General features: G+C 47.8%; 1 protein-coding gene across 1 annotated transcript in view; it reads left to right on the forward strand.

Annotated features, from left to right (window-relative positions):
- The window catches only part of LOC127217430 (hydroxyacyl-coenzyme A dehydrogenase, mitochondrial), a 39,105-nt gene extending 11,786 nt beyond the window's left edge, over nt 1–27,319 (forward strand). Inside the window, exons 2-8 of the mRNA XM_051178460.1 lie at nt 6,160–6,288; nt 9,961–10,118; nt 12,671–12,797; nt 16,337–16,426; nt 18,868–18,940; nt 25,013–25,129; nt 26,466–27,319. Coding sequence (XP_051034417.1) covers nt 6,160–6,288; nt 9,961–10,118; nt 12,671–12,797; nt 16,337–16,426; nt 18,868–18,940; nt 25,013–25,129; nt 26,466–26,584 — 813 coding nt within the window. The 3' untranslated portion in view covers nt 26,585–27,319. The remainder of the gene's footprint in view (nt 1–6,159; nt 6,289–9,960; nt 10,119–12,670; nt 12,798–16,336; nt 16,427–18,867; nt 18,941–25,012; nt 25,130–26,465) is intronic.

Consider the following 27,319-nt stretch of genomic DNA (forward strand, 5'->3'; position numbering starts at 1 on the left):
GGTCCAGACAGGAGGAGGAAGGGGGAGTCTGCATTATACAGGCAGCATTTGTTTGTGATACACCACCATGTTGTAAGGATTTAACTTGCATTCATTCATGTACTCATCCCAACACATCTGTTGCCCGGTTCTGCGTGGGCGGGGGTGAGAGGGTTAAAGGGTTAAGAAGTATTTTTCAGCTTCCAGTTGGCTCACAGGCACCAAAGTTTGGCCATTTCCCAGCTCGGCATCATTTCAGACCGTTGCTCCAGACTCTCATGCCTAGCTGGGTTAAGGACATGAGTGAGTAGATCCGGTTTCAAATCCCAGTCACATGTCAACTTTCAGTTTACTTATTGCTGGAGTGAGATCAGCACGATTCCCCCACAACGGCTGCTGGGATCAGATGAGATGCTCGAGGCTTTTGAGAACAGATTTGTTTGTTCACTGTGTCATCCCAAGGCTTGGAACTGGGCACAAGGTGTGTATTGAGTCAACAGCAGGCAGGAGTCAGTGAGGAATGGACCCCGCTTGATATGCTCAGTGGGAGCCACAGTCCATGATGGGAGTGCAGAGGCACTGGGCAGGGTCCAGAGTCACTCACCCTAGAAGCCAAGTATTTGGTCTGTGACCTTTGGTCACCGATGGAGGGCATTTTATCTGAACTGGAGAATTCTGCATCCCCACTCCCCTGGTTGCCGAGAAAACACAACCCTTCAGCACTTCATACTCTCTCCTTAGCTGTAAGCCACCGTGGAGCGGAACACTTCATGAGAGACTTCTCACCTCAAGGACTGCGCGCTTTCCAGAGAGTAACTAAAGCAACCATACCGTGCCTGAGTCCTCGGCAGTGGATATGGACAGCTCTCGAAAAAAGAGGATGCCAGAAGAGATAACTGGATGGAAAAGAGTTGTTAGGGTTTTGGGGGATGGGGATCTTTGCTACTTTGGAACTGTAATTTTGTTACTGTTATGGATTATAATGTAAATATCTGATGCAGGAAATCTGATAATGAGACCCCCATGAAAGGGCCACTCGACCCCCAAGGGGGTCACAACCCACTGGTTGAGAACGACTGGTCTAAAGTGAACTCCTGTTCACTTTCTCTGTTTCACATCTGTAGTTCAGGTCTCAGCTCCCTCCTGCATCTGCCGCTCTTCTCCACACTATCATGACTCTGCCCCCTGGAGCTGTAAGCCCTGATGAACTCTTTCCTCCGTAAGTTACCCCGGTGATGGTGTTGTATCACAGTAAAGGAAAAGTAACTTAATACAGCTGGTTATCACCAGCAACCATAGATAAGAGCACGGTGTGTGATGCTTCATGTCAGTTGTCAACTTGATGAGGTCCAGAATCACCTGGGAGCCTCTGAGCATGCCTGTGGGGAGTTGTCATGGTAGGTTGGTTATGGGCGGAGACCCACTCTCAGGTGGCTGGCGCCCTTCCCTAGCCTTGGTTTGTGAACTGCCTAGAAAGGAGAAAGCTGGCCAATCACTCCCATTTGTTGCTCTCTGCTTCCTGACCAGGACACAGCAGCAGCTGCTTCAACACAGTGTTCCTTGAACTTTGATCTTCAGGCTTTTGGTGGGGGGGGCGGGTGGGCAGGGTGGAGGAACCCAGAGGTTTTATAAGATTTTAATCAATATTTCGGGGAGTTAAATGTAGCATGATCTGTATGATATGGGTGTTTGTTTTCAGCACTCGTGAGGTCCGAGACATCAGTGCCCTTTCCCCATCTCCATGCGAAATAGCATTTGTGCCAGATGAAGTCACAGCTCCTCCTTCGGTGGCATTTTTGTCAAAGGTCGAGGAAAGAAAAGTAGCGGGAGAGTGGACAGCCACAGGCATGTGACAGCCAGTTTGTAAGGACTTTTGGTCCATAGGCCCGAGCCTCGCGCTCAGCACAGTGTTACACCATAGACACCTCTATAGCCTGTGTTGTCCCCTTGGACAAGTACTTCGACGAGTTTTCTTGTTTCAAATATCAAAAGCAGGTATATGCTCATTAAATTCAGCTTTTAATGACACCGTCATCACATTTTCAGGCGAATAAAGTACAGAACTATAAAGTGACGCTTCATTAAAACTGGCATTTTAACTTTGAGAATTGGTTAAGTAAGGTAAAATGATATCCCCTAGGTCTGATATTTGACACTTTCCAAAAAATTTTTTTTATTTAATTATTTTGTGTCCATGTGTGAGTCTGCGTTAGTACATGTGTACCACATGTTTGTGATAGTCTGAGGAGACCAGAAGAGTGTTGGATCCCCTGGAACTGGAGCTACAGACAGATGTGAGCTTCCCTGTAGGTGCTGGGAACTGAACTTGGGTCCTGTGCAAGAACAGTAAGTGTTCTCAGTGCCCTGGGAAGGCACTCTTACAGGAAGCCATCCTTCGGGTCACCAGTCTCTGTGGACGCTGGTGTTATTTTGTTGTGGAGCCTATCAAAGAATTAATTCTCTAGGAGAGTCTGGATACCCCCCTTCCCCCCAGTGTTATGGCTTGTGAAGAAGCAAAGTAAGGACATTAGCTCCAGGGTGGTGGAGAATAGTCAGAAGACAGGCAAGCAAGAATTGCCACAGGCATGCTTGATGCTGAGGTGGCCAGAGGTGGAAGAGAAGGGACAGGAACTCAATGAGTGCACTTATGAAAAGATCTAAAGGAGCTCTGTTTTATAACAATTGTATCACCACATAGTCAAAATGTCATGTGTGCCTTTGACTGGATTACAGGAAGACAAGTCCTGGAACCAAATAGGCTGAGAACTTAATCCTGGCTTCATGGCTTAACTGAGTGGTTGCTGTCAAGTGGCCCAGCCTCTTTTGTATTGATAGCATCTTTTGTGAAGCAGCTAGTCTTGGGAAAATGTAGCCTTAACCCTGGCACTCAGTAGCGTCTCAGTCCACGCCCCATCCCGTTCTTTTTAAACCCTTTTTAAAGGGTTTATGTTTTTTTGGTTGGTTGAGAGTAGGTGTAGAACGTTACTTCCTTTGGCTTATACAAAATTTATTACAAGTACACCAGTAATTCAGGAAAAAGCTCAGGAGGCCTTGGCTGTCTACATCCTTAAAGTTGCCTGAGTGGATCAGGCTTGTCTGCAATGAGAATCATGCAGCTTTTCTGGATTTCACTGGAGCAAGAGCCCAACTGTCTGCTCCGGCATCCATCTCTCTGGTAATCCGTTTAGACTCTGTTCCAGCATCCATCTCTCTGGTAGTCCATTTAGACTGCCTGCTGCAGCCCCCATCTCTGTGGTAATCCATTTAGGAGCACTCACCAGAGAGGAAGATGAAGTGAGAGGAAGATGAAATCCAGGTAGAGTGGAGTGCCAGAAGCAAGGAACACCAGTCTGGTGTAATCCCATGAATGTTGTCTGAAGCATGTGATATGGACCAGGCCGTGTGTTGTTTGTGGGCCTGACTTTGAGGTTTGCAAAGATCATTAAGACATGATGTTTTCCTCATGTAGTCACTGGCCCATGTCTCTAGGGCACATCTGTTGGACTGCATGGTATTGGTCTTGGTATCAATTAGCACCTCCAGTGTCTTCTGGATAAGTGGGAAATAAGCCAGCGATTTACACAGAGTCGCTCGGATGTGATCTCGTAACATGTACTTTGCTTTCCTGGAACACTGCCTGGAGACTTAGTTTCCTGTGATTGAGTAGTTAGCTATGTTTGGCTGGTTGTCTGCGAATATGACTACCCGTAGCTTTCCTTTGCCCTGCTTAAAGATGTGAGGCTAGCATGGCTCCTCGTCTGAAGCCCAACAAAAAGTGCTCAGTGGCATCAGCTAGAGGTGGTTATGGTAACCAGTAAGATGCTTTTCTAGAAATATCACTTGTGGCCTCACCTCAAGGGAGACCCACTTCCTTAAGGGTTAGTGCTTGTCCCCCAGGGGTGCTGGGCTATTGTGGGTGCTTGCTTCCTGGGGTACTGGTCCATTGTGGGTACACTGGTAGACTGTCGGCTTCATCGTGGGTGGCTTCCACTTTCACGAGTTAGATTATAAACTGCATGTAGGAGGACTGCCGCCACCATTGTACCTTGTTGCTGTCCCCATGGGCTATCTCATGCCATAAGTATTTAAATCTTCCCAACTCTAAGAGCTGAAAAGACCTAAGTAGTTTCCAGACGGAGATGAAGAGGGGAAGTATGGATTGGGACCCTGGTGGGTAAGAGTTCAGGAACCCCAGGAACCCTGTTTGATTACCTCAAGGAATGTTCTAGGCCAGAAGTCAAGAGAAACTATGTGGAAACCACCTGTTTCCAATGCCATTGGGATTGTATTTCATAGGAGCTCCTTACTTGTTCCTGCTGTGCAGGCCATGAGCCATCACTTACCTTCCTGGCCACCCAGGAACTTGAGATTTATTAATTTCTGTTCAAGCTTCTCTACTGGTCCTTCCCCCAAAGGATTTGATGATTCTCTAGGAGGGCCCACAGGACCCACATACAGCCATCCCTGGTGGCAATTTACTACCTACCGCAAAGGGCATAAAGTATTAGTGGCAAGAGGAAGGCTGCTGGGATATGCCACATGTCAGGCAAGAGCTGCCTTTGGACATGTGCAGTTCCCGCAGGAGCAAAATGTGACAAAATGTATAAAGGTTATCTATGGGGGCTAGACACTAGGTATCCAGGATTTGTACCGGGCAATGATATCACCCACTTCATGGCTCGTTCCAAAACTGCCCTGTCTCGGGAGAGCCTGCAGCAGCATAAGCCGTGTTGTCAGAGAACGATGGGAACTCTCTCCGTACCCAAGATCCAGATGTGAGCCCAGGGTCAGCTTTGACAGCAGCCGGGACGGCCTGCTCCTTTCTAGAAGGTTTCTAAGTTTGCTCTGGCTATTCACCTTGAACTTAGTGAATCGGAGACTCTGATTTGTGCATGATTCGAATTGTTGGCTCTTGGCCCTGGCTTCTTGGAGAAAAGCTGGGCTGGGTCCATGGGTGTTCTGCTTTGGGAAATAGTTTGGCCTTACCCTGACAGCTGAGGTCACCGTGTGCTTCTAAAGAGATAAAAGATCAAGAGGACTCGCCCTCCTTACCCCTGTTGCCCTGTCAATCCTTGGGTCTCAGCACCTTTTTCCTTCTGCATTTCCCAGGCACTGGGAAGCAGCCTGCAGGCCATGCAGGCTCTGACCTGTACTGCTGCGTGGGAGATGCTCAGGGTGGTGCTGTAATTTAAAGCCTGCCTTTCAAACTTGATTTTGCATTAGAGATCTTGCTTCGGGATTTGAACCTGTTTACCTTCATATGCTGCTCGTCTGTCTGTTTCTTTCCCTCTTTGGTTTGAATTTTAGTTGCTTGGCTTCAGGAATCTCACATAGGGACAGTGGTTTAAGACTTGCCATTTTGCCTTCTGGCAGATCTCCAGCTAGCCCACCCTTCTGTCTACACCACCAATGTCCATGGGTCCTAAGGCAGTGTCTTCAGGGAGTGCTGGGGGTCCCAAAGGGTCTCTCACAGGTGCTGCCTGTCACATCATGTCTGCAGTAGGTCAGGTATGTCCCGCTGCTCCTGTGCAGACGTGTCTGACTTACACTTGTGTGTAGGTGAGTCAATGGCCGATGCTTCAGATAACCTTCCTAGCCTGTGGGCCTCACTGGAACTTGGTAAAAGAGGGGTTGACTTGACACTAACTGTTGTTTGTGATTGGGGCACAGCTTTGCTCAATATGCCTGTGTCTCAGGGGCTTCCACCTACCCAGGGGGAATGGAGAAGGCAGGGAATCTGGAATTGCCCTCCCTAAGCTGACAGTCATAGACTTTGTTGTCCTTTAAGTTTTGTTATTAAATAGCTCTTGTGAACAGAGTGGGTTTTGGCTTGGTGATTAGAACTTTAAGCTTCACCTACTTTTGATTTAAGGGCTGCAGAAGCGGGAAATGGGGGGGCAGAGGGGTGGAAAGGCACCTGGCCCCCAGCTCTAAAGAGAAAACGCAGGCACCTTTTTTGGAACAATGGGCAGTCAGGTCTACAGGGCAGGGAAGGCCCTCACATTCTGCTTCTGCATCAGGTGGGAATTTGTTGTGTGCTGTATGACTGCCAGGCTAGAAGTACATGTCTCACGTTGGCTTATACTTGTTCATGAGCTGCTTTCGAGAACAGTGGTAGTAGGCATGTGAATTATGAAGCTGATGCTTTTCTGTTTCCTTAAAACTTTTTTTCCTGATCAGGTGGCTGCAGCAACTGGCCATACGGTAGTATTGGTGGACCAAACAGAGGACATCCTGTCAAAATCCAAGAAGGGAATTGAGGATAGCCTGAGGAGAATGGCAAAGAAGAAGTTCACAGAAAATCCTAAAGTAAGTCCCTATCTGTGTCCTTAAGGCTCTGACACTCCATCTTTGTGTGTGTGTGTGTCTAACTGCTTGTGTAAAACTCACACCAGCTTAGACCCACTAAATGGAATTTGGGACTGAGGAGAAAGCCCAAGGAATCAGCCACTTTGCTGTTGGAGGAGGCGCTAATGCAGAGGTTCTCAACCTGTGGGTCATGACCCCCTGCGGGGAATCACGTGACTCTTTCGCAGGGGTCACCGGAGACCATGGGAAAACAGCACATCCTTGCACTATGATTCGTAAGAGTAGCAAAACCACGGTGAAGAAGTAGCAACAAAAACAATGTAGTCGGAGGTCACTACAACGCGAGGAAGCATGAAAGGGTCACAAGAATAGGAAGATCGAGAACCGCTGCCCCAGCGTTAGGAGAGGGTTTGTGCAACTGTGGAGCTCAGTGTAAGACACAGGGCCAAAGTCAAGGAGAGAGGGAGAACGAAACAGGAAGTGGGGATTTGTAAGGTAAAACCTGAATGTTATAAAGACAGCATTTAGACAGATGCTTTTGATGGCTTGGGCACTATCGTTTCCCTGCTTAGATACTAGGGAGTCAGAGCGCCAATTGTCCTCGTTTGCCTGAGCAGAGGAAACCGAAGACCATGAGAGATAGAGGCTCTTGCATGCTGGTTTTCATGTTGAAACCTGCTATGTTTCCATCCAGCACTTCCACCGGGCATTCACATTAGTTAGATATACTTCACAAGTCAGCCAACTGAATTTTCATTTCTGTTATTACCTTGTTAAAAGTTGCTTAAGATTTTCTTCAAGCTTGACTGGAATGCCTCTTCATATATAGAGTCCTGGTAGCATAGTTGTCCCCCCCCCCCAGTTTTTTTTCTTAATTTAAATTTAGTTTTAGCTATTTTTAAAGCTAAACACATTAGTTATTTTTCTTGATGCTGTAATAAAATAACTGGGTAACTGTAATGTAAAAGTGTTTATTCTGTTTTATAATGTTAATCCTGCTGGGCAAAATTAAGACTACCACAGGTTTTGAGCCAAATTTGAAGCAAGCTTGATTAAATACTGGCCAGAACCATGGATACTACTCAGGACACTGCTGGTGTCAAATTACAGTAGTCAGGAGCTTATAAAGACAAAACCCACAAGGCTATGTACTTCCTGCCTTCATCCAATCAGGGGCAAGCGTACGTCCTGACAGCCGTCCTGACTACCAACCTCTCGCCCGTGTGTGATCAAGCACATCTTGTGCAGTTTGGGGCAACCAACCTTGTTTAAAGCAAAAACACAGGTGTAGTTATCTTACATGAAGGTAGCCAGCAGCACGCCAGGAAGGGGGCTTACAGGTTAGAGACATTTTTGTTTTACAGATCTCGTAAGCACTGCAGTTTCAATTTGAAACATAAGTTAGCCCTCACAGTAGTTCAAGGGAACCACTCCATGATGGTGCAGAAGACATAGCAGCAGGAACAGGAGGCTAGATGGCCACACTGATCCACAGTCAAGAAGCAGAGGGCCACAGAAGCTCAAACTTAGCTTGCTTTCTTATTTTATTTAGTCGGGGACCCTAGCCCATGGAAGGGTTCCACCCAGGAGGGTGAGGCTTCGCTGCTCAGTTAACCTAGTCTAGGTAGTCCCTCACAGGCCCGTAGGCTTGTCTCCTAAGTAAACTAGGTCTTATGAAGTTCTCAAGATAACCGTCATAGTTACAAACAAAGTCATGGAATTCATTATGGCATGCTCATACATCATTTCTTCCATACACTCACTTTCTGGTTTCCTACCTCCTCCTAAAGAGTGCTGCCTTGCTTTGGTACCACGTGCATCCCATTACTCTTTTCCTCCTTCCCCCTCCCTTAAGATCTCTACTTATTTCACGGTGCCCTTTCTACTTTTATCACACACACACACACACACACACACACACACACACACACACACACCACACACAGACACACACACATCTTGAGTTCACATATGAGAGAGAAAACATGAGATTTGTTTGTCTAAGTCTGGTTTATTTCACTTAACATATAATGATCTCCAGTTGCATCCATTTGCCTTCAAGTGTTGTGATTTCACTTTTCTTTATGGCCAAATACAATCCCATTGTGTATATATAGACCACATTTTCCCTATCCCTTCGTCTGTTGATGGGCATCTAGGCTGGTTGAATTTTATAGCTCCTGACAAATGCAGCAATAATGGATCTGCAAGGGTCTCTGTGATGTGTTCACTCAGCATCGTTCATTGTAGCTCTGTAGTCAGCGTGTGTGAGGAACCTCCGCCCTGTCTTCCACAAAGTGTAATTGTGACCTCCTTCCCACATCTTTGCCAACATTTGCTGCCATTTGCTTTCTTAGTGATGGACTCTTAAAACGGTTTTAAAAACATGTGTTGGCAATTTGTATGTCTTTTGAAAACTGTTGTTTATTAGCCTATCTGTTGACTGGATGATTTTTGCTCGGGATTTTTTGTTTTGTTTTGTTTTTTAACTTGAGGCATCTATAGTGGGGTCCCTGCAGGTGCCAGGTAGGACTGAACCACTGAAGAGATAAGAATGAAAACCCAAAGCGGACTGGCCCGTTGTCAACCTGGCCCAGACTTTGGGGACTCTAACGCCAGTCCATCATTGTCAGCATATTCCAAACACAGTGCAGTTTGGGGAGAGGGTTTCACGCAGCAGTCAGTCCAGTTCCAGGTACATGATAAAGCTTAAGATGTGACTCCGTAGAGATTCCCTTACAAAGTCCGTGTGACCGTGACGGTGGGTTCTGCAGCTAAAAGGCCTGGAATCTAGTGTGGTCTCTGACCCTCAGGCCTTAAAGTACATGTGACATCTCTCCTGAAGGTGGTTAATAGTCTTGGGAGAAAAGAGTCTGGAATAAGCATTCTGGAGAACTAGGGTGAGGTCTGCCTCTGTAGTAAAAGGTGGATAGGATGTTTCCACAGATAGCAAAAAGGTCACCAGGCCATTAACAAAATCCACCCTCAGCCTTCTGAATAGAATGCAGGTATTTGATTTTTTTTTTTTAATCTCCTCCATTGAGGGGACACCCCTTGCTGCATGATAAACACTCTTGGATCTCTTAGTGCTTGACCACAAGGACCTCTGTGTCCCAACAATTGTCCTACATGTTACTGTTGTGGTACGCATTATATACACAACATAACATTCATCATTGTAATTATTTAATGTTTTGTTAGCATGTATGGTGATGTCTACATGGTGAGTTCTAAATTATGTTATGACATTGCCATACACAGTACATTTTGATTCTATTTGATCGATCATTGTCTTCCACTTTAAGCATTTTTAATTCAGTGGCCTCGGTTATATTGTGGCGTAACGTTCTCATGTCTCCTGATTTTGAACAGATACTATATTCATTATGCACCAACTACTCCTTCCCCCTGTCCCCAGTGGATGGCTTTACTTTCTGTGTATAGTTGGGTTTGTCCACGGGCTGACTCTAGCCCTGGTGTCTAAAGCACTCAGATGCTCCGTCCCTCCCTCCGCAGGGAGCTTGGGAGTCTGCTATCTCAGAGTTCCGCCAGACTTCTGTTGGGTCTGGGTATATTGGTCTCTCACCTTCCTCCATCCTTCCACCTCGGCAGCAGGAGCTGGCCCCTTGCCTGCAGGCCCCAATGACTGCTCTCTGCTTCTTGTCTGCGTAGGCCGGTGATGAGTTTGTGGCGAAGACCATGAGCTGCCTTTCTACCAGCACCGACGCAGCCTCCGTGGTGCACAGCACAGACCTGGTGGTCGAGGCCATCGTGGAGAATCTCAAGTTGAAGAATGAACTTTTCCAGCGGCTAGACAAGTTTGCTGCAGAGTATGTGACTGACCTCGCTGTGCGGGTTCTGAAAGCTCCTTCTCTGGCTTTTGAGCTTCTCCCCCATTCTGATAGCAGACCCACCTCTCTGCTACCCAACACCTCTTGCAGAAAAACTGCTGGGTTCCCTTATCCCGTCCTGGTCCACATGAGGGGTATAGTTGCCAGTGGTTAAATGGAGTTATCTGTCCAGTGTCATGCTTCCTGCAACCACTAGGGGGCACAGACCTTTGTCTGCTGGGAGTCTAGAGTGCACCAGACAGAATTGTTTAATTGAAGGCAAAGTGCCTTTGAATATTCTTCACTACTCCTCTGTTTCCATTTTTATCTGGTTTAGTCATAACCCTCTGGGTGCTATTAAGTGAACACTGAGCCTTTACCAGGAATGTTAGCCACGTCTGAGGCATGAGGGAATTCCCAGGCTTGTGGTGGCCTCTGTTGTCAGTGAGATTGTGCATAGGTGAGGACGCTCAAGGGTCACAGCCTAGGGCCTGCAGTTATGTTTGACTCTTAGCTTTTGGCAGTTATGACAGCTTCCCAACTAATTGGCGTGTGCTTGGCCTATGACCTACTTGGCCACACTTCTCCCTTCTTGTTTAGACCTGAACAGTGGGGTAAGGGTCTATACAAAAGTCATTCTCAGGGAAACACTGGTGATCTGTGGCTGAAGAGCAACACTTGTGTATCGGCTTGCTGGGCTGTAAATCCTCGTCTGTATCACTGGGTGGCTGCCAGCCCCTGATTCTGAGCAGCATTCTGCTGGCCGTGCACATTTAGCTCTACAGAAACATGTGACAAAGAGGACACTTGTGGTACTGGGCTTGACTCCCAGGTCAGCACGGAGCCTGGCAAGGCAATCAAACCCCGCTGGTCTACAAAAAGTTGCCCTTCACTGTTCTCCTTAGGCAGTTTGGCCATGAGGCAAGGTTGCTCTGCGGCAGTGAAAGGCCCAGCGCCCCCTGGTGTCGGTGAAGGGAAATGAGAGGATGGGGAAGGTCACCACTGCCTTCCCGAACTGACCTTGGGATGTCCTAAGGTTTACAACCTGTGATTTAAGGGTTTTGAAGTAGAGAATTTCAGAGACGTTCCCAGTGCTAGCTTGGGTTTTAAATAGCCTGCCAGGGAGGTTGAGGATAGTGCCTTGAAAGCCAGCTCTCCTGACCTTAGAGATCTTTATTCTTTACTTGCCTACCCACTTCAGCCATCTCCCCACACTTACCAAAGCAGTGTCTTCTCAAGTCCAAGGCGATGCTTCCACCTCATAATCCTCCTGCCTCAGCCACCCATGTTCTGAGATTACAAGTGTATGTGTCCACTCTCAGGCTTGATATCTCCTTTCCTTTCTCTCTTTTCCAAAGTACTGATTTCCTTTCTCCCCCGCTGCTTTCTTTTTGTCTGCCTCTGAATTTGGACAGACTGTATCATTGCCTTTAGATAATCAGGAACCCTCAGAGAATCTGGCTGGGCCACTGTCAGCAGATCCAACTGGGCTAAAGGGCATCCTGCTGTTTTGTGAGTTACCCACAAGGTGGCGCTGCAGGAAAGCCTAGTCATCCAGCCGGAGGATTTGCCCCGATGCCCTTGGCACCTCTCACTTTATTCTGGTTTTAACAAGTTAACTTTTGAGAAAGCAGAAGAAGGAGAAAATAATTGGATTCAGTCGCAAGGCAGTATGATATTTCTAAGATTCTATACGTGTGAAATAAATAGTGCTTTTTCAGGCTGGCACAGTACTGTGAACATGGGTTATGTTTGCATCCACCCCCTCCCCCTCCCATGTTGTCTGTGTGAGTAAACTTCCCTTTGAGCATGTTCAAAGCAGTGTGTTTTCATTTTAATTCTTGTCTAATGACGAAGTTAAGGGTGTTCACTAGCTCAGCCGATTTTCTCTGAGGATTGTTTGTTTACACTTTTCTTTAGTCCAGTCTAAGTGTCTGGTCCATCCTTCCATTTCTCATGAGTCTGATGACTTCATTGTGTTAGGCTGGGTAGATCTTCCCCCCTCACCTATCCTGAAAATTAATACATGTGGACAAGAGAACTTTAGTTTCTAAAAATTCCGAAAAGCCTCATCACATATATGAGGCTGGTAACTTAATTTCAATGCAGGGGTTTTGTTGTTGTGTGTGGGTTTGTTTGTTTTTGTTTGTTGTTTTGTGTTTTTTTTTGTGTTTTTTTTTTTTTTTTTTGTTTTGTTTTTTTTTTTGAGACAGGGTTTCTCTGTAGCCCTGGCTGTCCTGGCACTCACTCTGTAGATCAGGCTGGCCTTGAACTCACAGAGATCCACCTGCCTCTGCCTCTCTAGTGCTGGGATCAAAGGCGTGAGCCTCCACCGTCCAGCTTTTTAAACTGTAGGGATCTAAATGAAAATGTAATCCTTGCTTTCAGCGTGGAGCTTGACTGCCTCACCAGGGTTCCCGCAGCTCTGCAATGAGCGCTGGCACACACTGTCCCCGTGCGCTGGGCTGATGCAGTGACAAGGATTTGACTGTGGGCACACACGCGACTCATTCTGATTCACTCTGCTTCTCCACCGTATTTTCTCTCCACAGACACACAGTCTTTTGCAGCAACACCTCTTCTCTGCAGATCACAAGCATAGCCAATTCCACCACCCGGCAAGACCGATTTGCTGGCCTGCACTTCTTCAACCCAGTCCCCATGATGAAGCTGGTGGAGGTCAGTGGGCCCCTGGTCCCTTGGTCCCCTGCGGTTTGCTCTCTGGTCTTGCTTTCTGAGTCACACCAGCCCTCCTGCTGGGCACTAGGTTGTATGAAATTCAACAGGAACTGGAAGGTCCCTTGTCCTAATTTGTCCTCTTCGGGACCAAAGGAAGAAAAAGCACCTACTATCTTGGAAGGCCCCTCTACTGTGTTTGTCCTTGACTTGCTTATGTCAACTGATGGCGGTGCTGACAGGGGAACCAGGCAGGGAGGGATGGACAGTAGGAGTCACAGGCGTGATGAGGGAGGCGAGACCTAAACACCCACCGTCACACCATCTTGCTGAGGTGGGCTTGCTCCTTGCTGGAGATGCAGTTCTTGTCTTCGCCCCTGGTGGGAATTCTGGTCCCATGCTGCAGTCCTTTAGCATTGTCTCAGGTGAGGTACATCTTTGTGCTGTGATCAGAGCTATTAAAAGGAGCTTCCTGCAGCCGGGAGCCTGCTGACCTCAAAGGCAAGAGGTAGAGGGAAGGGCCAGGCAGGACTTGCCTGTTTGGGCTGCATCTGCTCACTTGCTGGGAGATGGAGTCACTGTAGACAATTTGCACTTGAACAATTTGCACTTGAAATGTGGCAGCTTGCCCTTTAAAAGGGTTAATTACAGGGTCTCCGGGAGCGACTGCTATTAAAGCAGCATTTGGTCTGAGGTTGTGGAGTTATTGCCGTGCGAAGTGTGGGGGACGCTGCAGTGTGGAGCCAGCAAACCTCCAGACTCAGGCTGGAGTCCCTCTGGGAGTTGTTCATGCCCGCCTTCTCTCCCAGCCCTTTGCCGTGTTCCCCCCAACCCCCCACACGTGTGTGTCCCCCCCCCCCACCCTCAAGTGGCAGGTCCAATCTTCCTGCGGCAGGAACTCTCCTGTCCCATTGAAATTGTCCCTCTGTGTTCCAGACTGGTATTTAAAGAAGTAAGTTATGTCCTGGAGAGAGAGCTCAGTGGTTAGGAGTACTGGCTGCTCTTCCAAAGGAGGCGGCTTCGATTCCCAGCATGCACATGGCAGCTCACAGCTGTCTGTATACAATTCTAGTCCCATCCCTGACCTCTGTGGGTACACAGGCATATATTCAGGCCGAACACCCAAATACATAAAAACAAAGAATTACATTCTAGAAAAGGAAATGAGCAGTGGAAAGAAGAGGCATGGGGAACCATGGGAAGTAGAATGTAGCGGGTATTTGCCCATCTATGACCTCAGACTCTCTGGCCCAATGGGGGCGGTGCCTCTTGTCTGCAGATGTGACCTCTTAAAAAGAAAGGGAGACACGGTTGCGCTCTACAGTAGAAGATGCAATTTGCCCTTCTGCAGAAAGCAGTGTGTGTGTGTGTGTGTGTGTGTGTGTGTGTGTGTGTGTGTTCATTTCAACACTTGGCGATTCATTGGTTGCAGTTTCTAGCTTTTGCGGGTTTTGAGTCTGCAGATAGTATATATCCTGTAGAGTTACTGTAAAGAGCAAGAATCTCCCCCACTGCATCTTCTTGAGGGAGGTAGCACATTATAATGCTTAGCGACTAGCACCATTTTCTGAAACGTATTCTATGAAAGTGTTCCATTATATTGCGTATAGGTTTTTGTTTTTATTAGTTACATATGATCCTTTTTATTATATTCATCTCTGCCCTACCCCTCACAACTCCTCCCAGCCCCAGCTACCCTTCCCTGCCCTCCTAATTTTGTGTCTTTTTGTTTTGTTTTGCAAATGAAAGCCTTCAAGTGCACATACGGTTGGGTGCATGGCTTCCCACTGGAGCATAACTGACTTACCGGAGGCCACACCCTTAAAGAAAATCTACTCCCCAGCTCCCAGGCATTGCCACTAGTTCCTGGGCTAGGGGTGGGACTTCCTGGCCAACTCTTCTCCAGGCTAGGATTTTTGTGAGCTGTTGGTGAGCACACAAAATGGGGCGGTAGTGAGCCAAGGGGGCCTTCCCTTCCCTTGGAGCGGGACTTAGGTTGCCGTTTTGTCGAATGGAGTAACCTTGCATCTCTCCTGTCTACAAAACTCCCAGACCTCAGCCACTCACTCCTTTAAGCCAGCGGCTTGCCTTGAAGATCCAAGGCTGTCCGGCAGCCTTTGTCCTAGCCTGGATCTGACACAGGCCTCTTCAGGCTCCCTCAGAATCGTTTGAAGATGGTTGTTTCTGGCCCAGCTCTGTCTTCATCTCCATCTCTAGCTGCTTGTTTCTCTTGCCACCTTCCTGCAGCATTACACCTGCAGCTTCCTGCAGTGTTCCACACCACCGCTTGCGGCTGCGTGCCTTCTCCTGGGCTTCCGGTGGTGGCGTTATACCCTGTTGCCGCTGCAGGCTGTAGTGTGTGTCCCCTTGCGCTCCCCGGGGTGTCAGGGTGAGTTCTCTCTCTTACACTCCCTGCAGTGCCCTACCCCCATACCCGCTGCTGCGTGGGTTCATCTGTGCTTTTCATGCGGCTCCTTTCTCTCCCGCACACCTAGCTTGTTTAGCCAGATCTTACACTTCCAGTATCTTGATCCTCATTTCCTAGAGGGGATAGAGACACTGGCGAGGGTCTACTGTAGAAGCAAAGCCTCCTCATTATGAATCTAGTTGAAGTTCTTAACTGCCATTTAAAATATCTGTGTACATATGTGGTGCGTGTAATTCACCCTGGGTTCTCCATTTACCCAAAATTGAATTCCCCACAAGTGACTCCGAGAGCTATAATGTGAGACTTTGTGCTTGGTGCTGCCTCTTGTGGATTCCAGTGGGGTAGCAGCTGTGCCGTGGGTGCACTGAAAGGAAGGTCAGGAGGTCTGCCAGCACCTGTGGCAGCCCTTTGGGGGGTCTGATGGTTAAAATGAAAGCATCCCTCTCCGATGAACCCTCTTGAACTGTGGGGGAACTGTGAGCCAGGGCACACAGGTTGCTAATCTGGGAATCCAGATGGCTGTGGCTTGGGTACATCACACCTCATCTGCGGCAGTTGTGGGTTCCATGCAGAGAACCTTAAGAACAGCCACCACCCCGCCCCACCCAAGCCCCCCAATCGGCACCAGTTTCCACCCTGTAGCCATTAACAATGACAGGAAGCAGAGCTGGTGTTTCCGGGCTCTTTCTTCTACTAGGCACAATGCTTGGCGCTTCACCCCCGTTCTGAATTTCTTACAGTCCCTTGATGCAGACTTGATGCAGAGTGGTTTTAATGTCACATCATTTTCAAGAATCATGCCCAGTGAGTGTCCCGTGCAGCTGGGATTTGACTCTAAAACACCTGGCTCACAGTGCCTGAAAGACTCCCTCCCTGCCCCGCCCCCCAGCAACACATACTTGGCTCTTAACCCCTGGGTTTGTGCATTTTGCAGACTCCAGTGTCTAGCGTGGACATTTGGGTATGCCTACTATGCTAAAATAAAGATGTTTTTGTCAGCTGTGTAGACAGAGCCTTTGGCTCAGTGTCCTTGAACTAGTCTACTATTCTATAGAAGAACTATCCCACTGCGTCTCCGCCCTCTCCAGTCATAATTCCCTGCTTTTATTTCCAGATCATTAAAACACCGATGACTAGCCAGAAGACGTTCGAATCCCTGGTCGACTTTTGTAAAACCTTAGGAAAGCACCCTGTTTCTTGCAAGGTAAAGTGTGGGTTATGTTTTTGTCTGATTTCTGTTGCTATAGTAAAATACTCATGTCAGGGAATTATGAAGAAGGGGGGGAGTGTTATTCAGGTTGCAGTTCTAGAGCTTCGAGGGCATGATGCCAGTATCAGCTGAGCACCAGGGAAGGACCTTGTAGCTAAGTGGAGTCACGGAGGCCAGAGAACACTCAGGAGGAAGGAACACATCTTTGTCAGAGAGATGCTCGGGTCCGGTCGCTGGGAAGAACTCCATCCAGGAATGTCCCTTCTAAGACTCAAGCCTTCAGCCATCTAAGTATCTGTCTCTGGGGCCCATCTCTTAGAAGTTCTACTCCATCTTCCCAGACACCAGAGTTCCAACACATGAACCCTGGGGGCAGAGTGTCGGTAGCCTGGGAGAGAGGTGACTTTATGTGGGCATGCTGCTCAGAGAACACTGCTAACAGACAGTGTGAGCCATGGGCCCTGTTGACAGCAGGCCTCTCCGTGTCCTGGAAGAGGGGTCAGCCCATGCCTCTGTTCCAGTTTGTAGGCCAGGAAACCTGACCCCTAAGCCAAGCCCCATACCACCATATGTGTAGTCTGAGAGAAGGGAGCCTTTAGTTCAGTTAAACAGAGGACTCAGGAGCCTCTTGATGAGCAGCTGTGTTTATAAAAGGTTTCTGTGGTCCCATCAGCTTCAACCATTTCTGTCCCTGGGGAATTGGAAGCCCATGCATCAAGTCCAGTCTGGTGGACATAATGCCCCAGCAGAAAGGAGGGGATTTTGGAATAAACACTGCAGAGTTACAGGGTGCTGAGGCAGGGGAGACTAACCTGGCCAAGAGGCAGCGAGGAGGTTTTCCTCAGTGGCGTGTGGAGTTTTTGCTGTCAGAAAGCAAACTTGACCTCCATAGACCCCAAGCCCCCACCCCCAATCCTCTGTTTTGTTTTTTTTGTTTTTGAGACAGGGTTTCTCTGTGTAGCCCAGGCTGTCCTGGAACTCGCTCTGCAGACCAGGCTGTCCTTGAACTCACAGAGATCCTCCTGCCTCTGCCTCCTGAGTGCTGGGATTAAATGTGTGCGCCACCACTGCCCTGCCGTAGTTATCCTTTGTTCTTTGAACAAGCCATCTGGTAGTATAGGCTCCGGTGGCTAAAGAGGTGACTCGCGTTAGGAAGTAGTGTAATTAGTCTCATTAAAAAAAAATTTTTTTTTCGTTCTTTTAGTCACACTGGTGGCTGTTATGCTTGCTTGTACTCTCCTGCTACTGATTCTCTATTAAGTGGAGAACATAGTAATGATAGTAGCATATCAGCATAAGAAGGTAGTGGTTGGTTAGGGTGGGTGGGAATGCTCCAGGCTGGGGTTCTCCTGGACTCCTTGACCAGTAAGTCGCAGAGTGCGCTCATTCTTCAGTGCAGGGGCAGACCACCTCAGGCTGGGGTGGTCTCCTCAGAGAGAACCTCTGTGTGTGACATCCTGGAGACGACCTGTCCGGGTCAGTCAAGCTCTTGAGGAGGGTTTCCCTATATATGCCAGCCGCATAGAACGAGGATCACAAATGCTTTTGTAAAAGGCGGTAGATAGAGCTATGTGCTGTGGGACGGATTCCTCTTAGGGACAGATGGCCTATGTATAGTGGCCTCATAAGGTAGAACTGAGAAAGCCCCCAGGGCAGTTGCAGCCATCCTAAAGCTGCGCAGTGTGTTCCAAGCTTCTGGTAATGCTAGGGGACCTACAGTAATACTTGAAAATACACAGTGATGTCACTGGTTTACGTGTTTATCACAACACGCTTTTTAATGCCTTCTAATTTTTGTTTAAAGAAGCATAGGCCAGCTTCATACAGCTCTTAGGTGCTCTTGCTGGAGGAAAAACTAACTTCTGTCTGGAGCAGGTTGACATGCAGTGTGCGTGCTCACTTTGTGTTTGCTGTGTGCACTGCACTCCGGTACTCTCTGCTGAACCCAACGGTAAACCTGACCCTGAAGGATATATTTTGGCTGTTAACAGCACCATGTCATTAGTACCATCTTGGCCAAGTTGCTAGAACTGCTGGGCATGCGCACCCTGCAGCGGCCTGCTGGGCATGCGCACCCTGCAGCGGCCTGCTGGGCATGCGCACCCTGCAGCGGCCTTGCTGTCGGTGTGCAGGAGTGAAAGGGCATTTGGATCCTATTGCCGTGATGGTTGGTTTGTGTAGGGTGCAGTCGGGTTAGCTCTAGACAAACTGAGCTGACCTGGGGTGGCTCCGGAGAACCTGGGGAATGCTGCGCTTTGGAGGCCTGTTTAAGAATGGAGTGAGGGAATATTGCTGTATAAGCTAGAGTAAGGAACTTCACAGCACATTTTAAAAATGTGAATGGCAGCACAATCCAGGGTAAGGAGTGGTCTATGCTAAACGGAAGGCCGAAGTAATGAGGTCATTGTCTTCTTCTCTCTCCTCCCCCGAAACAGGACACTCCTGGATTTATCGTGAACCGTCTCTTGGTGCCATACCTCATAGAGGCCATCAGGCTACACGAGCGAGGTACCTGTCCCAGGCCAGGCTAAGGCCCTCGGGTCTCAGTCTGTGTGTGGGAAGGCTTGGGCCATGCAGAACCTGGGAAGGGAGTTTCTGCTTTCTTGTTCTGCTGGACTAAGCTCAGCTTTGCCCCGGCCCTAGTACCGTTGTCACTGGCTTCCCAGGGTCACAGACCTCCCTGGGGGAGTCCGTGACAGTCCAGGCTGCAGCATTGGCTTCGATGGTGCAGATCTAGATCCTGGATCGCCACTTTTAGTTAAAAGTTTACTACTTGGGGGTGATGGAGAGACGACTCAGCTGGGTCCAAGGTCGATTCCCAGCATCCGTGCTGGGCAGCTCACACACACCTGTAACTCCAGCTCCAATCCACTTCTCAGCCTGGGCACGCATGCATGCGTGATGCCTGTTACATACACTCATACACATACACACATATGCAGACATGCCACTCATACACAAGCTTGCATGGTGCATGTTATGCATACAGAAACACCCACATATGCACAAATGTATGTGCAATAAACACCACAAATAATGAGGGTTTACTGCTTTCAAAATGATAGTTATGGAAAAATAACCAGACTAGAAGTTGTTTAAAGTTCTTTAATGTAGAAAATCTGTAACTGTGTGACAGGAGATGGGAAATGAATGACAGGATTGATGAACATTAGGGAGGGACATTGTCCTTATTGGAAAAAAGTCATGAAGTGCTGCGTTACATCTCATGAGTGATGTAAAATGTCGCCTTCTCTTAAAAAATTATTTATTTGTGTGTGTGTGTGTGTGTGTGTGTGTGTGTGTGTGTGTGTGGTTTTTCTCTGTGTAACAGCCCTGGCCATCCTGGAACTCACTCTGTAGACTGGCCTCAAACTCTCAAAGATCCACCTGCCTCCGCCTCCTTAGTGCTGAGATAAAAGGCTTACGCCACTATGTCTACCACCGTGGCAAACACTTTTACCTGCTGAGCTATCACCTGGACCCAAAATGTCCTCTTCTAGTTGAGAAAGAATGACGTTGTCCACTGTAGAAACGTAAGCCTCATGATGTGGTCCATGGTTAGATGGGCACACACCCCCATGCCTGACTTCTTTCCCATTTCTGAGGACAGTGTGTGATGTCTCCTCTCCATGCCAACAAGCTGTACAGGGTAAAACACAAGTACGAGCATTTCTTTGAGTGACTTCATTTACAAATACTCTCAAGAATGCTATTCCCTAAACAAAGCATTTACACAGCTCCTTCCAGCACATAAAAGCGCATTTGCCTCCTCAAAATTGCCTTTAAATATTAAACTTGCCTCTGCTTTATGGAAGCAGTTGCCTACTTTTACTTCAAGATCAAACCAACACTTCTAGGTTTATCCTCAACAAATGCGCCTAATTACACCTCAAAGAAAGTGTGTGGCATTTTGGCCTACCTTGAAAGACATCCATGTTTTGTTTTTCTCTCTCTCTCTCTAATAAATGCAATGTTTCAGAATGTAGCACCTTTTCATAGTTTTTCTTTCCCCCTCTGTAACTGGCTGTCCTCTGATACCACCCCCGTGTGCCAAGTATCTGATGTTAAGTTGGAAACTATTTTCTTCATTTTATTGCCCCTCGTCCTCACCTTTACGGTGTACCAGGAGAGGCAGGACCTGGCCCCCAGGGCATGCTCTCAGTTTGCTCTTGGTGATTCTCTGGGTGGCCTGTCATTGCTGGTCCTGTGGCCTCTCTTTGTAGCTGCATCCTGTGACGGAGCATTTGTCCACCCTGGAGTTGCTAAGTGTCATGTTGGGTCGGGTTTGCAACATTTCACACTGTGGTCTGGATTCCAGGCCTCTTCTAGTGTCCCTTCAACCGCTCACCTAGCCAACACCAAAGTGTGCTTAGCTGTGTGCGCAGACCCTGGTCTCTATTCACTGGTTCTGTGTCTCCACTGAAGACTCTAGGCCCACCCAGTCTCACTTGCCATTTGTTACCTTTGATACCTCCCTGCTATCTCTGTCCCTCTCTCTCCCAGCCCTAGCTCCTGCCAGGCCACTATAATGAGGCTCAGGCAGGCGGACACCCTGGTTACTGCTGTCTTTCTTAGGTCTGTCCCCTCCACTCTGCTTGCTAAAAAGGTGTTGTATTGCCAAGAAAACCGGTCCGTTTCTGTCCGTGCACCTGTTGGGGCCTAGTCTCAGCCTGTGCTCTGACTTTCTTAGCTCCTTGGGGGAGAATTTTTCTGACCTATGCTATTGACACACCGTGTGTGTGTGTGTGTGTGTGTGTGTGTGTGTGTGTGTGTGTGTGTGTGTGGTCTGGAAGGATGTGTGGGAGACAGTTTGGTCAAGGCTTCAGAGAGCCCAGCAGCTGCCGATAGGCCATGAGTGTCCACCACACTTCTCACACCCTGTGTAGAAAGAATCTCATGGAGGCTCACTGTGTTTCTGACCTCTGACCTCTGACAGCTTCCTGTGGTAGACCTTCTCCATGTCTCTCACAGCTGAGTGCTGTCCATTGCTTGCTTCATTCCTTCAGACTTGGTGGAGGCTGGATGGGTGCATTGTCCTAACTCTGAGGGTCACGGCGGTGTAGGTTTGGGAACTTACAGACCCTGTCACGTGCTCACTCAGCTCCAGCAGGGTGGCCAGAGCACATGGTTAGCTCCTCTTAGCAGGGTTATGCTGTAATATCCTGGGGATGTCATAAGCTTACCCTCTAGTCACGATAAGATGTCCTATTCAGTCACAAAAAGTCCCCAACGCCACACTCCCTACCACATCATGGCTCAAATGCAGCGGTTCTCTGGTAACTTGTATACTAAGTCTTCCTCCTCACCCTCAGACTCTGCCATTATCTCCACATACCCCACTCCATCTTCCCCACACAGCCCTACCTGCTGTCCCTGAGGTCCAGGCTGGGCATAATCTGCCTTTACTTTTAGCTTTGGCTCTCTTGGGTCATTTGCCACTCTTCCCTGTGGCGTGACACATCTGACTTCTCCAGCTGTCCTCCCTCCTGGGGGCATGGTTGGAGTCCTCCTCTTCATGCCTCTCACAGCTCCCGCCAGACAGGGTGAGGATTCAGCCATCAGTCCACAAGTAGTGCTGTCCACACAGACAATGCCTTGGAGTAGGCGTTTCAGCTGGTAATGTTAAGACTGGCCGGCAGGTGGCGCCAGAGACCAACTCAGCTATGGCAGCAGGTCCCAGGTTTGGGGGTTCTCAGAGGAAGAGACTCCTCATTATCCTGCGTTAAGGGCTCTGTATTGGGGTGGGGGGTGTAGAAAAAGTGAAGCAGAGCTTTGTGGTGTGTGTGTGTGTGTGTGTGTGTGTGTGTGTGTTCTCGTTCAGTATTTCCTAAACTCTTGTAGTATCCAGTACTTAAACATATTGTGCATGTTGCTTTTTTTTGTCTTTTTCTCTTTGCCTGTTTACTGATTTACTTAAGAAAGAATTGTTTCTAGAGTTCTGCTAACTTTTCAGATGCGTGTTTTTTCTTTCTTTCTTTCTTTCTTTCTTTCTTTTAAACAGTGCTTTGTACTTCCAGTAATTTTGGAAGCACAGTAATAACCAAGTGCGGGTCTGAAATGGGAATTATAGCCTTGTCTTTTAGGGCCCATAGTCTTTGACTTGGATTTGATCAAATGGCTTTAGGTTAAGTTAGATGCTGTTAGATTTGTCCCCAGGCTGTGTGCGTTCTTTGGAGAGGACACTGCCTGGATCAGTGAGCCATTGGTAAGGCTCTGACCAACAGCTGTGAAGACTCGCAGAGGTGAGGGTGCCCTGGCTCCCAGTCTTGGCAGCTCTTGTTTCACAGACTGATGTAGAGGCTCTGATTGGCACCGCCCGAGCAGAAGCCTGAAGGAAGGGAGTGGTTGAGACCTGAAGGTATAGGAAGGCTTACTGACCCAGGGCACAGCATGGAGGGAGGGTCCTGGGCTGGAGCCTCTCAGGGCTCTGGCATCTGGAGGCAGCTGTAGCATCATGGACGCCTCAGTGTGCACATCCCGAACGATGTGTGGAGTCAGAGCCCAGCTACATGTGCCATCTCATGTCCTCTGCTGTAGTTTGTCTATGGTGCCGCTCAAGCTCTCTTTGGAGATTCTCTTCATCCTTCAGAACCAGGGCTTCGGGTGGGGGTGGCGCTGGTTAGGATGCTGCGATGGTGTTGCATCTACTCCTTCTCCCCATTAAGTCACCACTGCCTGGCTTTGCTGCTGTCTCTAGTGCCCAGTAGGTAATAGATACCAATATGGAGCAAAGCAGGGCTGAAGATAGAGCTCTCTGGTAGAACGATTGCTTAGCATGCTTGAGACCCTGGGTTTGACTCCCCACCCTGCCACGGGACCAGGAGGGAGGATGGGGGTGTGAGGCCGCCTGATGAGATGCATATGACCATTTTCACTTTCTTACTATGTAAAATTCCAAGTGTGATTTCCCAGATGCCTCTAATCCTAATTTTTAAAAGATTTTTTTTTTTTTTTAAGTGCGTGAGTGTTCTGCTGACATGTATGCCTGTACACCAGGTGTGTGTCTGGTGCCCACACAGGTCAGGCAAAAGTGTCAAATCCCCTGGGAGTGGAGTTACAGAAGGTTTTGAGCTGTCATGTGGTTGATAGGTCCTGGACAAGAGCAATGATTTCTCTTAACTATTGAGTACTCTACGGCAGCCCCTCAAATCTTAATTATGATTATACTGGTGCTCCTACTAGGATTATACTAGTATACGCTTTATACTAAATCCTTAATATCACTCAAAGAAAATAAGAGTGGCTTTTTTCATTTCTCTCTCTCTCTCTCTCTCTCTCTCTCTCTCTCTCTCTCTCTCTCTGTGTGTGTGTGTGTGCGCGCGCGCGCGCGCGCGTCCCACTTGGTGGTCCAGGCTGGCTTGGAACTCACTGTTCACTTCCCTTCACCTCCCAGCTGCTGGGATTTCAGGCATATGCCACTGTGCTCAGTATTGTGATCACCTTAGATGGCACTGACATCCTCTGGCATTCTTTTAGTACTTTGTGTGTTTTTGGGAAATGTGATAGTATGACTTGGAAGTGTTTATTGTTGAGGAAGGGCCCAGTTGAGGTGTCTGATGTTTCTAGGTATGGAAATCACTGTTTTAGCACTTCATTTAGCTCTGGTAATTATTGACCACTGCTTTATGCTTTGAAGAAAAATTCTAGATAGATAGCCATGTCATACAGGTGGTTCCCATCTCTGATACTGGAGGCAGAATGGTTGCTTTCCATAAGGCCATCAACAGGATGGCATAGGGAGAAGTCTAAAGGAAAAGCCCAGAACCCCCATCCTCAGGTACTCAACACAGCACAGTGGTTCTACCTTACCTGAAGCTATTTAATCAAACCCATCCTCTAGACCCAGTGAACGCTAAGCACAAGATCACTTCCTGGTTCAGACTCACTGGACAGCTGCTGTACCCCTTAGAATACCAGGAAGGAGCTTGGCATTGTAGATGAGTGCCTATACACTGCTACCAACTGAGCATGGCTTTGCAAGCCATTCTCATTAGTGCAGAACAAACGGTACATCATAGTTCTAGCTGTTTGGACTTTCTTTAAGTGGGTGGCTTAACTGTGTGAGCCCAGGCCCAGCGGAATGCTCGTTGTGAAAAAAAATAAAATAAAATAAAAATACACATGTAACACATAAACAGAAACCTAAGCTTGTGTGCATGCTCAAGTTTGTATGTGTGAATGTATGTCTGTGCATATGTGTATACATGTGTGTGCATGCATGTGTGTAAGTGTGAAGCACATTTGTAAAAGAAAACTCTAGTATCAAATGATATGTTTTGTAAATGGCTCTGGACTTGAGAAATCCCATGCTGTTACGGGTCCAGTGTTCCCAGGACTGTGCTGTTCACTCTGAACTGGGCAGCAGGGTCTGGAGGTCTCCTCATCTAGGGCAGTTGGTTTAAAAAGCTTATGACCTTTGTGGCATGTGATCTGAGAAAAAAACCTTACCCACCCCAGGAACATGGGCTTCTATACATTTTTTGGATGTATGTGTCTATACAATTGTAGTGATTCTAGAACTGAGCCAGGCATGGGAAGAGTTGGAGGAAGGTGGTGGTGACTCAGGGCTGCCCTTTACAGGTGACGCATCTAAGGAGGACATTGATACTGCGATGAAGTTGGGAGCTGGGTACCCCATGGGTCCATTTGAGCTGCTTGACTATGTTGGGTTGGATACTACGAAGTTCATCTTGGATGGTAGGAATTAAAACCTCTTCTTTCTTTTTAAAAACTGGGCTTAATTGGTCTCTTAGAATTATAAATCATAATGTCAATTAAGAAAAATTACAAGGAATCTTAAGAGTTTCAAAGTTCTGGCTTACCAAATCCATTTTGTGTTACTATAACCACATGCCTGAGGTAGGATACTTTAGAAAGAAGGAAAGAAAGGAAGGAAGAAAGAAAGAAAGAAAGGAAGGAAGGAAGGAAGAAGTTGTGTGGCTCTTGTTTCTGATAGCTGGAGATGCTCCAAATGACAAGATAGTCCTGTTGTGGCAGAGGCTAAAAAGCAAAACAGCTATGTGCAGAAAGGTCTACAGTGTGGGTATGGGATGTCCTGGTTTGTAATTGTCCACTTCCTCAAGAAGTAATCTAGTCACTAGATTTGACCCTGAGAAAACTGTAAGTTCACTTGTGTGGGTAGAGTCCTGTAAGTACCTTTCCAGGCCCTACAACTTGAAGAAGGTTCCACTGTTTTCCACACTGCCACCCTGGGAATCCTCAGCCTTTGGGAGAAGAAAGCAGGTCCAGCCATAGCAGCAAATTAGAGATCCGCCCAGATGGCAGGAGGAGGGAGATGGCCCATTGTTGCTTAACAGGACAACTGTCTGTAACCTTTCATTTGGATATAATTATAGATCATAGGTGTTTCTAGTAGAACTCAGGTCCTGTGAGCCCTTCATTCAATTCCCCAACAGGCGTATCTTAAATAACCACACTACAAAATGAAAGTCAGGACATTGTCAGGGGTATGCTGCCATGCTATTACAATCTGATTTGTGTTACCTCCACTGAAATCAAGCTATTCAGACTGCTTTTAAAGGGAGTGGTTTGAGAGACAGCATAAAATAATTATTAAGCTGGATGAATGATGAACTTCTGAAGTCAATGTAGCATACTACTCCAGCATTCATCAAAACCCTTTAAATGTTGGGGAGAGAAGGGTCTTAGTTGACAAAGGGAATCTGAAATTGTGTAGGACTAAGAAATACTGGTGGGAGCAATCCAGGACTTAACATGGATCTTCACAGCTAAGTGTCCCACTTGGGAATCCAGCTGCTAATGGCAGATTCTATTTGTGCTCTTGGGCAATTGCCTTGGTTTGCAGAAAGTCCTGGGTAGCAAGGCATCCTGCAATGGAGCTAGGCTTCTAGCAGCACAGGCAAATAGTGGTAAGCACACTTTAGGGTCAGTGTTGGCTACACCAGCGAAGCTGGCCTTATGTCTCTGCCATGGTGGCCTGCATGGGTCCTGTGCCCCAGGATTGCCCTGAGAATGTCAAACCAAAGTGAGCCCTTGTCCTTCCTCTCAACAGGGTGGCATGAAATGGACCCAGAGAACCCCCTCTTCCAGCCCAGTCCTTCCATGAATAATCTGGTTGCCCAGAAGAAGCTGGGCAAGAAGACCGGAGAAGGATTTTACAAATATAAATGATGCTTCATGAGTCCATCGGGGAGCACCCAGCCAGCCATGGGGCAAGGATGAGCGCACTCTGGGCGGTGCTTGCAAGCAAGGCTTGCTGCAGGCTGCCCGGTGGGCCCTCCCTTGCAGTCTCTCTGAAGCAACCATCTGACTAGTTGCAGTAATAAGATTCCTCCACTGAGATCTGATTCTCTGCTTTTGTCTGTTTGCTTCTGTGTGTTTTTTCTGTGCCTTGGGGCAAGCATCTTTTTTCTGAACCTTGCTGGTTTTTATAAAAGCATTACTTAGACTCATTCACTCAGGTCTTCTGGAAATGAATATGCCACGTTAATCGGTGTTGAACCCAGGGGGTAGGAACCATCGTGCCTACAGGTGCATCTAAGGGCGGCAGCCTGCACCTGAGGCCTTGCCTGCCTGGGAACATTTGCAGCCTGCAGCCTCAAACCTTACCCTACGTTCTGGGCACCGCCTTCGTTTACTTCTCATCTGGACAGGGCTCCTGGAGTGGCGGTGTAGTGCCTGTGACCTTGGTTTCTGGGAAAAGGCCCATCTTTGTGGCCATTCAAATCTTAACCATCACTGTCCAGCTCTCGTTTTTTTTTTTTTTTTTTTTTTTTTTTGTTTTTTGTTTTGTTTTTTCATGAGAAATCAGTGCTACAAAGTGCCTATGAATTGACTACAATGCAATCTTTTACTCTGTAAAAATTGGGATGGAAATAAATAAACTGACATAACGTAGAATCGTAA

The sequence above is a fragment of the Phodopus roborovskii genome, unplaced genomic scaffold (genome assembly GCF_943737965.1).
Source record: "Phodopus roborovskii unplaced genomic scaffold, PHOROB, whole genome shotgun sequence".
NCBI lineage: Eukaryota > Metazoa > Chordata > Mammalia > Rodentia > Cricetidae > Phodopus > Phodopus roborovskii.